Below are 13,266 nucleotides of genomic sequence, written 5' to 3'. Positions count from 1 at the left end.
CTATTTTCATAGGAAATTCATTCTCAAAGAACGTGGCATCTCTAGACTCCATGACCGTCCCAACAGCCATATCAGGAGCATTAGAGTTTATTATTAAAAACCGATAGCCTACACTATGAATGGCATAGCCGAGGAAAACACAATCTACAGTTTTTGGTCCAAGCTTCCGCTTTTTGTTTATTGGCACGTTCACTTTGGCCAAACAACCCCAAACGCGAAGATAAGAAATATTTAATCTCTTTTTCTTCCATTCCTCAAATGGAGTAATTTCTTTGTTCTTCGTGGGCACTCTATTTAGAACATGATTCGCAGTTAGAATTGCCTCACCCCACCATTTGTTAGATAAACTAGCAGTCTCTAACATAGCATTCACCAAATTAGTTAGAGTACGGTTCTTTCTCTCAGCAATCCCATTAGATTGAGGTGAATATGGAGGTGTCCTCTCATGGATTATACCGTGCACCGCACAGAACTCAGAAAATTCAGTAGAGAAATATTCTCCCTCGCGATCAAACCTCAACCGTTTGATTTTCTTCTCAAGTTGATTCTCAACCTCAGCTTTAAAGGTTTTAAAATATTGCAATGCCTCATCTTTTGTTTTAATTAGGTACACATAGCAGTATCGAGTGCAATCATCTATGAACGATATGAAGTATCTCTTACCACCTTTTGTTAAAATTCCGTTCATTTCACAAATATTGGAATGGATGAGTTCAAGTGGTGCCAACTCTCTCGCCGCAGCAGCCTTGTGAGGCTTGTGAGGTTGTTTTGCCTCAACGCAAGTATGGCACTTTGAATTTTTGGCAACATCAAATTTAGGAATTAAATTTAAATTAGCTAAGCGAGACATGCAGCCAAAATTAACATGACATAATCGAGAATGCCAAACATTCATCTCAACATTAACGTTATTAACCACATTGTTCACGGCAATAGGTAAAGTGTCAACTAGCGACAAGCGGAACAAGCCTCCGCTTTCATAGCCTTTTCCAACAAAGGTTCCATACTTTGACATTACACATTTATTAGACTGAAACACAAGTTTAAAGCCATCACGGCATAGCAAAGAGCCACTAATTAGATTTTTCCTTATGGAGGGGACATGATGCACGTTCTTCAGATCCACCGTATCAACACCATGAACACCAACACGCGCACCATTCCCCATCAGCAAGGCTCCACTCCTCCTAACCTGGTAAAAGGAAAACAAGGACTTATCAGCACACACATGTATATTTGCACCTGTATCAACCCACCAATCAGGTGAGGAACAAACTAAAAATGCAGATAAATTTCCATACCCAGAAGCACCTACATCAGTCTCAATGGTGTTAGCTGTCTTCGCCTTTGGTGGGGACTTCCATTTAGCCTGAGGACACTCTCTCGAGAACTGCCCATTGTTCCCAGAGGTGAAGCAAGTCATCTTCGCCTTGTCAAATCTCATCTTCTTGTTATTACCTTTCTTGAAGGAAGTAGTGGGTTTCTGCTTAAGCTCCTGCTCGGGCTTCTTCTTCTGTGGTTTAGGACGAAACTTTTGCACCACATGTGCACTAGTAGTCGCCTCACCATTCCTGCCCTTGCCCTTCCCCTTAACATCCTTTGCTATAGCCTTGTCCTCAACATCAAGACTGCCAACAAGTTCAGCAATACTAAACTGCTGCCTTTTGTGCTTCAAGGTAGTAGCAAAATCAGTCTAGGAAAGTGGCAGCTTAGCAATAATGCAGCCTGCCACAAACCTGTCAGGGAGAGGACGAGGACATCTGTACAGCTCTAATTCTTTCACTAGTCCCTGTACCTCATGAGCCTGTTCGACTATAGAACGGTTATCAACCATCTTGTAGTCATGAAACTGCTCCATAATATACAGCTCAGAACCAGCGTCTGAAAGACCGTACCGGGCCTCAAGAGCCTCCCACACAGCTCTGCCCGACGGGAGTGGTATGTAGGCATCAACCAGCGAATCATGGATGATGCTCAATAGTGCAGCCTTGCACATGATCTCAGCATGTCCCCAGGCCTCCTCATCCTGCTCGGATCTCTCACCGGCAGGCTGCTCCTGGAGCACATGACCACAGTGCATGGCTGACAACCACAGAAGGGCTTTCTCACACCACCTCTTGTAGTGAGTGCCCTTAAACAGCGTAGGCTTTAGCATGCCCACAAAGCCAATGAAAATGGCCTGAAATTACATTTTTGGATTGTTGAAATATAAGGCAGATTGTTGAAATATAAGGCATTTTCACAGTTATTTTAATCCATAAAAATGACACAATAAAAGGGATAATTACAACATCAATTATTTGAGAAAAACAATTCATGACAAATATTAAAAGGATGACTATCAATTTGCAGAAGCAAATTAAGGAGACAGAACATACAACTAATATCATTTTATTTATGTGAATCATCACAGATGTGAGCAGTGTATCCTCAATAATCGAAACAAAGATGAGTACAGTAATATATGGTACCAGTAAAAGATTATTCACATGATAATCCAAGCAAAGCATGTTGGATAATAGCAAAGTGCTACCCAGGAACATCATGATATTAACAGTCAAATTAACAATAGGATGAAGGAGATTATACCTTGCGGCAGAACCGCGCGCACCGGGAAAGGCCATGGTGGTGCTTTGCCGTTGTAGTCGTCCCGCTCGGTGCAGTGTAGAGAAGATTGTCGTGTAGTCGCCGCCGCAGAATCACCGGCGAGTAGTCGTGTCGCCAACGACACTCCCCAAAAACGTAATCGCCCATCCTCACCCGAGTAGATGAAGCGCACGACGGAGACACGTTACGGAGGCCTACTCTTCCATCTCTAGTGCTCGCCGAAGATGGAACGGAAAGGACTTGCGCAACTAGATGTGGTTTTTCCTTCTAAGGAGAACTGAGAGGGTGCGGGTTCTCTTATAGGCAAGCAGAAGCCAGAAAAAGGAAGGCCAGGCGCGGCGGAACAGAAAGGTCGCGAATCTTTGCGATGGTTGACACGAAAACGGACAGAAGTTACGGCAGAAACTCCAGTAACTCCTCTCAATCAAGCGATGGTGGAGACGGAAAAGGACAGGAGTTACGGGAGTTACCAGAAACTCCTCTCAATCAAGACCACGAGTTATCAGAAACTTCTCTCAATCAAGACCATGAAAGGAATGAGATGCAAAATTAAAGGCCTCGCCCACCCGTCCGCTCGCCTGCCTCGCCACGCCACGCCCAGGCCCACGCCTACGCGCACGGGCTTGGGCCGAGCGGCGACGGCGGCGCGCGCGTGGCACCCTGGTGACTCCTCATCAACCTCTCAAATTGATTGGTCAACAATCAGGCATTTAAGTAGAGTCGTCTCTCGGTTAAATTCTATACGTTACAAAACAAACTAATGCACACGTAAGGACCATAGAGTTTAATAGATATTATTAAATAAATGGACTAGGCCCATAATATCCAACAACATACAACACTTATCACCTCCATTCCAACCCCTTCTCGTCAAGCTTAGTGACACCTGCAGTTTGTTGTTAAACATCTGACACAGAAAGAATTTAATCTTCTTTCGCAAAAAAAAAGAAAGAATTTAATCTTCAAAGGGATCCTACTTTTCCAAATGTAACCAGCGATCCTGCTAGAAACTCCCATATTAGTGAGGAACCTATATAGAGATTTGGTAGTGAAAAGCTTTTTCTCTAAAGCCTAGATAACCACATCATGGGAATCAGAATCTAAAACAACGTTGGCTAGTTCATCCTTTAAGGCCTTCCACCTCTCAAACTCAGGCACAGACTGTCTTCTAAAAAGTCAATGTACCAGTCCTACACCCAGCAGTCATATACATAGCACTCAGGATCTCTGACCATCCTGTACAGATCCTCATAGGAAATCTTAAGAGGTACCTCATGTAACCAGCAGTCTTGCCAAAATTTGCAGTTTAGTCCATCCCCTTTGCTCTTAGAAGTGAAGAAGCTACAACCATCCAAATATTTAGTCTTAATTTGAACCAAAGTTCATCAGGCTCTTGGTGTATTTTCCAAATACACTTTACTATTAGGCATTCATTCATTCATTATCTTGGTGTTAATAATCCCTAGACCCCCTTGGTCTTTTGGCCTGGAAACCATTTTTCATTTGGCCATGTGATACCTAAACTTCTCTTACCAAAGAAAATTAGCCCTTATACCACCCATCTTCTTATGAACCCCTTCCTGCAGCCAATAGAAGCTCATGCAGTACATAGGAATACTGCTTAAGCAGGAATTGGTCAGGACCAATCTGCCCCCAGAAGTAAGATTTCTCCGTTTCCATGGGTCTAACCTTTTGAACATTTTCTGAACTATGGGATCAAAAGCCCCCATATTCAGATGCTATCCCCAAGTACTTCAAAGGCAAATCCCCCAAGTTACAGTTCAGCATGTTTGTCTCTTTTTCTCTTTGCTGGACTCCAAACACAAACACCTCATTCTTAAGAAAATTAATCTCCAGACCTGTTAACCACTCTTATCATGATAGATTTTTTTTTCGTGGAATACGCAGAAGAGCTGCGTATCATTGCATTAAGATAGGAGAAAAAAGGAGGCATAAATGCCGAAGTACAAAACAGATTTAACACCACCCCATACTCACACCAACACACCCAAAAGGAACACTAAACACAAAACCAGCCTACAAATACAACCACTCCAGAGAAAACCTAGACAACGAAAGACGACCAAAAAAACACTACAAAAGCCTCTAACCACCATTGCGAACAGCAACCAGACTTCTAAGTCTTCTGAGGCCTTTGGCACTGGCCAAAATCCAGAGATCAACCTCCTCACTTGCAAGGAGAAGGGCACGACTCAGATTGGGTGAGATGCCATTGAAGACCCTGTCGTTCCTACCTTTCCAAAGAATCCAAGCACCCAAAGAAACCAGCAAGTTGAAGCCCCGTTTAACTTCCTTGTTGAAAGAGTTGGTGGCCTGAAGCCACCAATCAAAGAAATTTGTTGAGTCTGGTTGAGGACCTATGTCAGGAAGTCCAAAATGACAGAGCAGCAGATGCCAGAGTCCAGAACTGTCGTGAAAAAACGCAGTAACATAAGAGATGCTGGATAGATTCGTCCTCCTGGTCACAAAGAGGGCAATGCTCAGGATTTGGGAAACCCTGTCTGGCCAGCCTATCTGTCGTCCAACACCTGTTATGAACCACTAGCCAAAGGAAGAATTCACACTTCCTGGGGGCCCAGCTGCCCCAAATCAGCCTGCAGGGTTCGAACAAGATAGCACCATTGAAGAAGGCCCTATACGCTGATTTAGTAGAAAAATCTCCAGAGGCTTCAAATTTGCACTTGTGCTTATCAGTCACTTCAGGTTGCAGAACCACTTCCTGAACCATCTCCCAGATTTCCAAATATTCAGCCAGAACTGCAACAGTGTGGTGCCCTTGGATATCACGATAGATAATGAATGTCTGTCATTCTCTCTTTTTCTCTTTGCTGACTCCAAACACAAACACCTCACTCTTATGAAAATTAATCTTAAGAATTGTTAACCATTCTCTCTTTTTCTCTTTGCTGGACTCCATACAAGTGAATGTTAATAAACCCACTTAATCGCAATTGCAGCAGTAGTCTGTTAAGAAGAAATTAACATTATGTGGACATAGTGAGCTTGGCCACTTGCAACTTGGCAAGGCATCCTGTTGTCAGGTTGGACAACAGCTCATGGATTGTCCTTTTGTCAGACAAAGTGGATTAGATGCTAGAACAGACATGCAAGGCAGCAGAAAGGATACATATGCATCAAGTAAAGGATCCGGACATAGTTCTGAATTAACTAACTGAAGAAACACTCAAAGAATTTGCATATTCCTCACAGGAATTGTACTATGCTTGCCATCTCAACCGAAACAAAGAGTAACAAGCAAAGCATTGAGGGCAAAGCAAAGAAAAGCATTTGTGTTGTAGGACTATCGAGCATGTCATGCTCCATTGTTGTTGCCCGAAAAACAAAAGGGTCGGTCATCCATTCCACGCACCCACAATGCAAGATCCAATAATGCATTGGCATGGCACCTTTTAATTTGGCTAGGCTCCTAGGTCATCATATCCACTCTATTGGACAACGAACAGCTAGCTAGCTCAGCTAAATTAACTAGTCGATCTAAGCCTATCTACCTCTGCTGGAGTGGGGAGTGTAGGCACACCGACTAGCCGGCCGGTGAGAGACGCCGGCGCAACAATGGCTGAGCTCGCGTCAGGCGCCGTGAGCTCGCTGCTGGGCCTCCTCCGGAACGAGGCACTGCTGCTGAGCAATGTCGGGAGCGACATGGAGTTCATCAAGGAGGAGATGGAGAGCATGCAGAGCTTCCTGGAGCACCTGGCCAGGACGGCTCGTCCCGCTGGCGGGCACGACGAGCAGGTGCGCACGTGGATGAAGCAGGTTCGTGACCTCGCCCGTGACTGCAGCAACTTTATCGAGCTCCACCACCGGCGCGGTGACCTCGCGGTATACCGTGCCAGGGGCCGGCGCTGGCGCTACCTCTGGTGGGCTGACTGGCTGGTGCACAAGATGGTCGCCCAGCACAGCGCAGCCACCCGGCTGCGCGAGCTCAAGGAACGGGCGCGTGACGTCGGCAAGAGGCGGCTGCGGTACGGTGTGGAGATCCCACGGAACCACGCGGTCGCGGTAGGAGCAGGAGCAGGAGGAGGAGGAGGAGGAACTGCTGATGCGGCATCATCTATGCTGCTGTGGCCGTCCCATGCTACTGCAGCGCTTGCGGCTGCAGAAGAGGAGGATGATGACAACGACGAAGAGGATAAAGCGGCAGAAGCAGCAGGGACTGATGGTCCCAATCCCCGTCGAATAGCCCTTGAAGAACCTCGTGTTCTGCTGGAGGACTACTGCGCCGAGAAGCTAGCAAGCTGGCTAGAGTTGCAATCCAAGACCAAGGAGGTGGCAATAGCATCCACTGCCATTGTTGCGCCGGATGATGCCGAGAACGCCGGCGCCATTGCACGTGAGTCTTTGAATTTGGCCATCAGCCATTTCACGCGCAAGGTGTGGATCAATCTTCCAGATCTGCACCTCCCATGGGATCTTCCGCTTCTACCATCAGAGATTCTCGCCTACATCCTGCGTGAGTGCGAGATCCAGGAGCAGGAGAAGATGCAGCAGCAAGCTGAAGAAGTGGTACAAGACAACAAGAAGGTCGAGGATCAGGATCCAGATCCTCGACAGCGAGCTAACCGGTACAAAAACAATCTCATTGGCGAAATCTGGGGTATGATTAAAATTGGAAATATCAATGTAAAGATTCAAAATATCTTGAAGAAGATTGGAGAAGTCGACAGCAACGAATTTGAAGGATCATCCAAGAACTTGATCACGAGCATGACAGATAAACGTTTAGGCGTACTCCTGCATGTACTGCGGCTCCTGCAGAAAATTCCTGACACGGGTTCGCCTCTATCCTGGGATGCGGCCATGGAGGAAACTGCCTCCAGGTTGAAAACTCACATGGAACAAGAAGTCGAGACTAAGCCAACTAGTAATATGGAACGAGAAGTCAAGGCTAAGCCCCAGATATGTCTCCATGTTACCCAATATAAGGATATCCTGAAGAAGCTGTTCGCGGAGAGCAACAACCCCCAACCACAGGCCAAGGAAGCCTCCACCTCCACCAGCTCGACTGCGACTACACTGGGCGAGGATCACATCAAAGAAATAATCAACAACCACAGGATTACACTAAACATCATATGGGAGCTTCTTCCCAAGCAGCAGCAGCAGCAACTCGAAGGCAACTCTGGCACAGGCAGCATCCAGCAGCAGCAGAGTGGCCACGATCAAGTCGCCAATAGTACTGCTACTGCTGCTGAAACTGTTATCAAACAAACCAGGGAGAAAATGAAGGATATCTCTGGGGAGGCTGCTAAGGCTAGTGGTGCTGTCGCTACTGCTATCAATGAAACCAAGAGAAAGCTATCCAATATCATTGGGGAGATTATAGGTCAGATGCTTAATAAAGGGGTAGTGGACATGATTAACAAGCACCTGGAGGATGAGAAGACTCTGATCATCCTCCAAGATGATGATAAAGACTTTGTGTCCCGCCGGTGGGAGGATACCAGATATGCTTTGAATCTACTAGGGTGCGCTGCCGGCAGCGCAGTGATTGTGTCCACAAAGAATAGCCAAAAGGCCAAAGAATTTTGCAATCCACCTGGGGAGCCAGTAACCTGTTCTCTCGTTGGCCTCTACCATGATATTGTGCTCCAGCTTACAGAGCAACGGGTGAACAATGGAAATGACGGCTACAACTCTCAGATCCTCCATGACATCTTGGACAGCTGCCATCCACATGAATTCTGCATGAAGATCTTCGCGCACGCTCTTTTTGCTAATCCCAACAGGAGCTACCAGGAACTGTGCAAGTTGCATCAAGACCTGGTTCCCCAAATGACATTGGGCAGTAAAGCTAAAAAGATACTCAAGTTCTCCTACAAAGAACTGCCCAGAGAATACAAGACTTGCCTGTTGTACCTTGCTATCTTCCCTCAAGGCCACAACATCAGGCGGTCGACCTTAATAGGACGGTGGGTCACTGAAGGGCTGATAACTAAGCAAGACTGGCGCACTACTGTGCGTCATGCCGAGCGATGTTTTGATGCTCTCATCAAAAGAGGGCTTGTTTTGCCTCATGATATTGATGCCACAGGAAAGGTCAAGAGCTGCATTGTAGGTGATCAAGTCCATAGGTTTATCACCAAGATGGCAAATAAAGAGCACATTTTGGATGCACGCCTGGCAGATCAATGGGCTCGCCACTTCTCTATCTTTAGTGGCCTCCGACTCCGTGCCTCTGATAGGATTGAGAAGTTTGTGCAAAGGCTCCCCAAGTATTCACCACAATTGCCATTGCTCAAGGTGCTAGATCTGGAAGGCATCAACTGCTTTGAGAAGAATCAGTACCTCAAGGACATATGCAACAAGATATTACTTCTCAAGTATTTGAGCCTAAGACGAACAAATGTTACCAAACTGCCCATTGAAATCAACAACCTCCATGAGCTTGAGGTCTTGGATATCAGACAGACAAGGGTGCCTGAGAATGCCACAAGAAATGTCCTGCTCCTGAAGCTGAGGCGCTTGCTGGCAGATCGTGTTGATTCAAGTTCAGGAATGTGTGCCAAGCCATGCTCTGCTGTCCAGATTCCCAACCAAATCGATAGGATGGAAAATTTGGAGGTACTGTCAAATGTCAAAGCTTCTGGGGACGGCAGTGACTTGAAAAAAATAAGAAACCTATGGCAGCTGAGGAAGCTAGGTGTGGTTATCGAAGACAACTACAATCACCTCAGGAGGTTGTTCCGAGCTATTAGTGACCTTCATGAGTGCCTTTTGTCTCTTTCAGTCACTATATCACCATTCACTGAAACTAAGAAAGTATCCTCCAGCGAAAAGAGACTACTACAAGAGAATATAAAGATTTGGAGAAAAAATACTCGCAAGCTTGAGAGCCTAACCATCAATGAAGTCACACACACAGAAAATGTGCAGCTTCTCGAATCATTGGCCAAAGGTTGCGACGATCTTGCCAAGGTAACTCTAAGCAGCACCTTGTTGGAACAGAAAAGCCTAATGGTTCTTGCTATGCTTCCCAAACTACACTCTGTCAGGCTCCGATGCACTGCATATAGTGAGACAAAACTCACCTTCAACAAGGAAGAATTCCCACAACTCAAGTACTTTCTTGTTGAGGGTCCTGACATGACAGATGGAAAAACAAGCATGACTGGAACTGACATCAAGTTTGAAGATGGAGCAACTACTGAGCTAGAGAAGATCGTCTTGTCCTTCACCAACATAAGGTCTCTTTGTGGGATTGACAACCTTCCAAAACTGAAGGAGCTTGAGCTAGAAGCAAACCAATTTCTTCTTTCATTTTCTCATGAAGAAGCAGCTCCTAAGCAACAAACTGAGAACAAAGATGACGAGCAAAATACCCAAAATGGAGACCCTGACAAAAATTCAGAGAGCAGAGCTCTCGGGCATAACACCCAAGATCAGCAAAGCACCAAGAGCAGAGCAGCTGCCGAGCAAGGCACTCAGAGTAGAGCCCCTGAGCAAAGCACTGAGAGCACAGCAGCTGCCGAGCAATACACTCAGAACAGAGCCCCTGAGCAAAGCACCGAGAGCAGAGCAGCTGCTGACCAAGACGTTGAGAAAAGCACTCAGAGCAAAGGCACTGAGCAAAAAGCTCGGAGCAGAGTTCCCAACCAAAACACCAATACAAGAGCTGCTGAGCAGAATACAGTTCCTAAGCAAAACACAGAGAGCAGATTCACCTTCAAGAAGGACAAATTCCAACATCTCGTGTGCTTTCGATTTAAGGACTCCAAAATGACCAACATCATCTTCGAACCTGGAGCAGCTCCTGAGCTCAAGAAGATCGCATTAACCTTGGACGACACAAGCTCCACACTTACTGGGATCAATGGACTTCCGAAACTTAAGGAGGTCGAGTTGAAGGGTGACAAATTCCTTCTCAAGTTTTTTGACCAAACCTATCGAATTTCCATGATGACCCTTCAAGATACTCATCTGAAGCAAGAAGATATACATAAACTTGGAAAGAAACCAAACCTACACTGCCTAGTGCTATCAGACAAGTCTTACGATGAAAGCCAGCTTACCTTCAATAAAGATGAGTTCCCAAAACTTGACCTTCTTATTGTCGAGTGTCGTAACATTGACAGCATTAGCTTCACCGACAAATCAGCTGCTCCTAAGCTAGAGAGGATTGTTTGGTCCTTTAGTGAGATGAAGTCTCTCTCTGGCATCAGCAATCTTCTGAAGTTGAAGGAGATCGAGTGCAGTGGTGAACATGTGCCTTATCAGGTGAGGAAAGACATTACAGCACATAAAGGGAAACCTGTTCTTACACACAAGAGGCCACTGCAAAAAGGCCAAGCAAAAGAAACAAGCACAGGAGAAGAGGGCGATGATACAGGATCTCCACTGATCTCCCGCTTCTTGAAGATCAAGAGTCGAGGCTAGCTGGCTAAGGAAAGGTTTGCAAGGAATTCACTTAACATTCATCCAGTACTCTACACTCATCACTGATTTCCAGGCCTTGTTTGTGTGCAAGCTATCGGTATTATGCTCTGTGCTTGTGTCTTGTGTGCATCTTTGTGTCTGTTACCTCCGGGCTCCTGCAAAGGGACTGTGCGCGTCTGCGGTTGTGTGCATGCATGCATGCTTGAGCATAGCACCTGTGTGCGACTATGCTTATGTATCGATTTGGATTTTCCTTGTTGTGTGTGTGGCCTTCATCTCGATTTGCACAGCATGCCTGCCTGCATGCATGCATGCTTGCTTATCTTATGGTATGAGTCTGCTTTGAGCATATATATGGGACATGTGGCTCTTCCGGGTGTCCCATGCTCATGTATTCGGATGTGTTTGTGGGGTTTATTTTCTCTGGATCATTGTCGGGTATGGTTCCATCTGTAATAAGTGTGACATTTCGCTTGTCAAGTTGATTTCCTTATGTGTGCCATATATGCTTAAGCTTTAGAAAATGTGTGCTCCAACGACAAAGTGTTGTCATATACTTTTCTTTTGAGATTCAGGTATAAAATGTATTCTGGCCTCCTCCATCTATCCATGCATGAATGAGTATAGCCGTTCATTACAACTCAAAGACACTTGGACCAAACACCGCTAAACGAAACACAATCAGGTTCAAACGATCAAACAATGATCCACAACAAAAGTATAAATTGCATGATAGCCAGTACTAAATACACACGAATTCAACAGAATTTGATGGAATTTAAAATTAAACTACCAATGAGATGAACCCATGGCCTGCATGTACTAATAACCAAGTATATATATATATATATATATATATACACACACATACGGATGTAGTGTATGCCGCTTCCACCAATACCTTAGCACAAGGGTTTTTTATACCGGTAGGAAACAAAAATTCGGCAAAATTTCAGGAATTTCAGAAATTTCGGACATTTAAACAGATTCAAACTTTTATATTTTAGTTGAAGCCCTCTCTAATCCATCTACAACACATTTACATATATATATATATATATAACAAAGCGTAACAAATGCTTGCTATTGAGCGGGGAAATGTGGTTCGTCAACATACCGGAACATGGCTTATGTGCCAGCGCCGAGCGGTAGACAGTTCAAACTGAAATACAAACGAATGCTGCCCAAGAGCAGCAAGCCGGCGACCGAGCCATGCGTGAGGGGTGAGGCCATGGGGATGGGGACAGGGGACCAGAGCCCTCGCCAAGCCAGCCGCCCCGCTACACACCTTTGGCCTCTGCTCGACTGCGGCGACGGCGGGAGGCGGGGCGGTGCAGCAGCACAACGGGGCGGCCACGCGGCGACGGCGGGAGGCGAGGCAGGCAGGCAGCTACGCGGCGGCGGCTCGCCTGGATCACGATCACGAGTAGCGATTTTTTTTGGGGGAAAAAAACAAAAGGAAAGGTGTGAGGTGTACGTGGGCTGGCCGGCCGGGATTGGAGTTTTGGCCCATTTCGGCACGGAATTTGGGCGCAGGCCAAATTCGACTGAGGGCCTGTTTAGTTGCCCATTGAATACAAAATGCAAAATGTCAATTGTTTTGGAATGATAAAATACTAAAATTTTAGAATTATGTTTAGTTTCATCCAAAATGTAAAATTTATTGTTCTCATTATGGCCACTTAAGGCTCTTTTGGGTTTTTTTTCTGCCTCTTGAGGTCAAAATCCAAAATAGAGAATAGTCTCCTTTTTGTTAAAAATTTTGTATGGTGTTTAGTTCCATTATGTAAAATGATAGATCTAAACTTAGAATTTTTTTGGATGAAAGGAAAACTAAGCACCACCTGAAAATATTGACCGATATATGTTATTTGTTCGGGTTCCTCTTATTCGGCACCCAACAAAAAAATGTGAAGTTTCAGATTTTTTTGCCAAATTTTGTTGAAATTTGCTGCAGACACCATATCACCACACATAAACCAAAAAAACAACACCATTTGTTAGGAGCCACATAATGCACAACTTGTCGCGCATTAGGGGAGGCCGCGACCGCCTGCCGCTCTATCTACCGCGCCAGCCTGCTCCCACACCTAGCCTCACATCCCCTAGCAATGGCTTCCTCACCACTCGCCGCGCCGCCCACCGCCCACCCCGCCACTCCATCCTGCCATCCCCTAACCTCAACCAAAGGCACAACCACGCCGGCCTGCTCCCTCACTTAGCCTTAGCCGCCGCCTCCTGCTA

The 13,266-nt window shown here is 45.7% G+C and overlaps 1 protein-coding gene across 1 annotated transcript; it reads left to right on the top strand.

The window, feature by feature from the left end:
* LOC8067252 lies at window positions 6,202-11,022 on the top strand. Its single transcript, XM_021466085.1, has one exon. It carries the CDS (start codon window positions 6,202-6,204, stop codon window positions 11,020-11,022), a length of 4,821 nt encoding a protein of 1,606 aa, XP_021321760.1.

This window comes from Sorghum bicolor, chromosome 8, assembly GCF_000003195.3.
Source record: "Sorghum bicolor cultivar BTx623 chromosome 8, Sorghum_bicolor_NCBIv3, whole genome shotgun sequence".
Classification (NCBI taxonomy): domain Eukaryota; kingdom Viridiplantae; phylum Streptophyta; class Magnoliopsida; order Poales; family Poaceae; genus Sorghum; species Sorghum bicolor.
The sequence above is the reverse complement of the archived record's forward strand: the minus strand, read 5'-3'. Positions and strand labels throughout refer to the sequence as shown.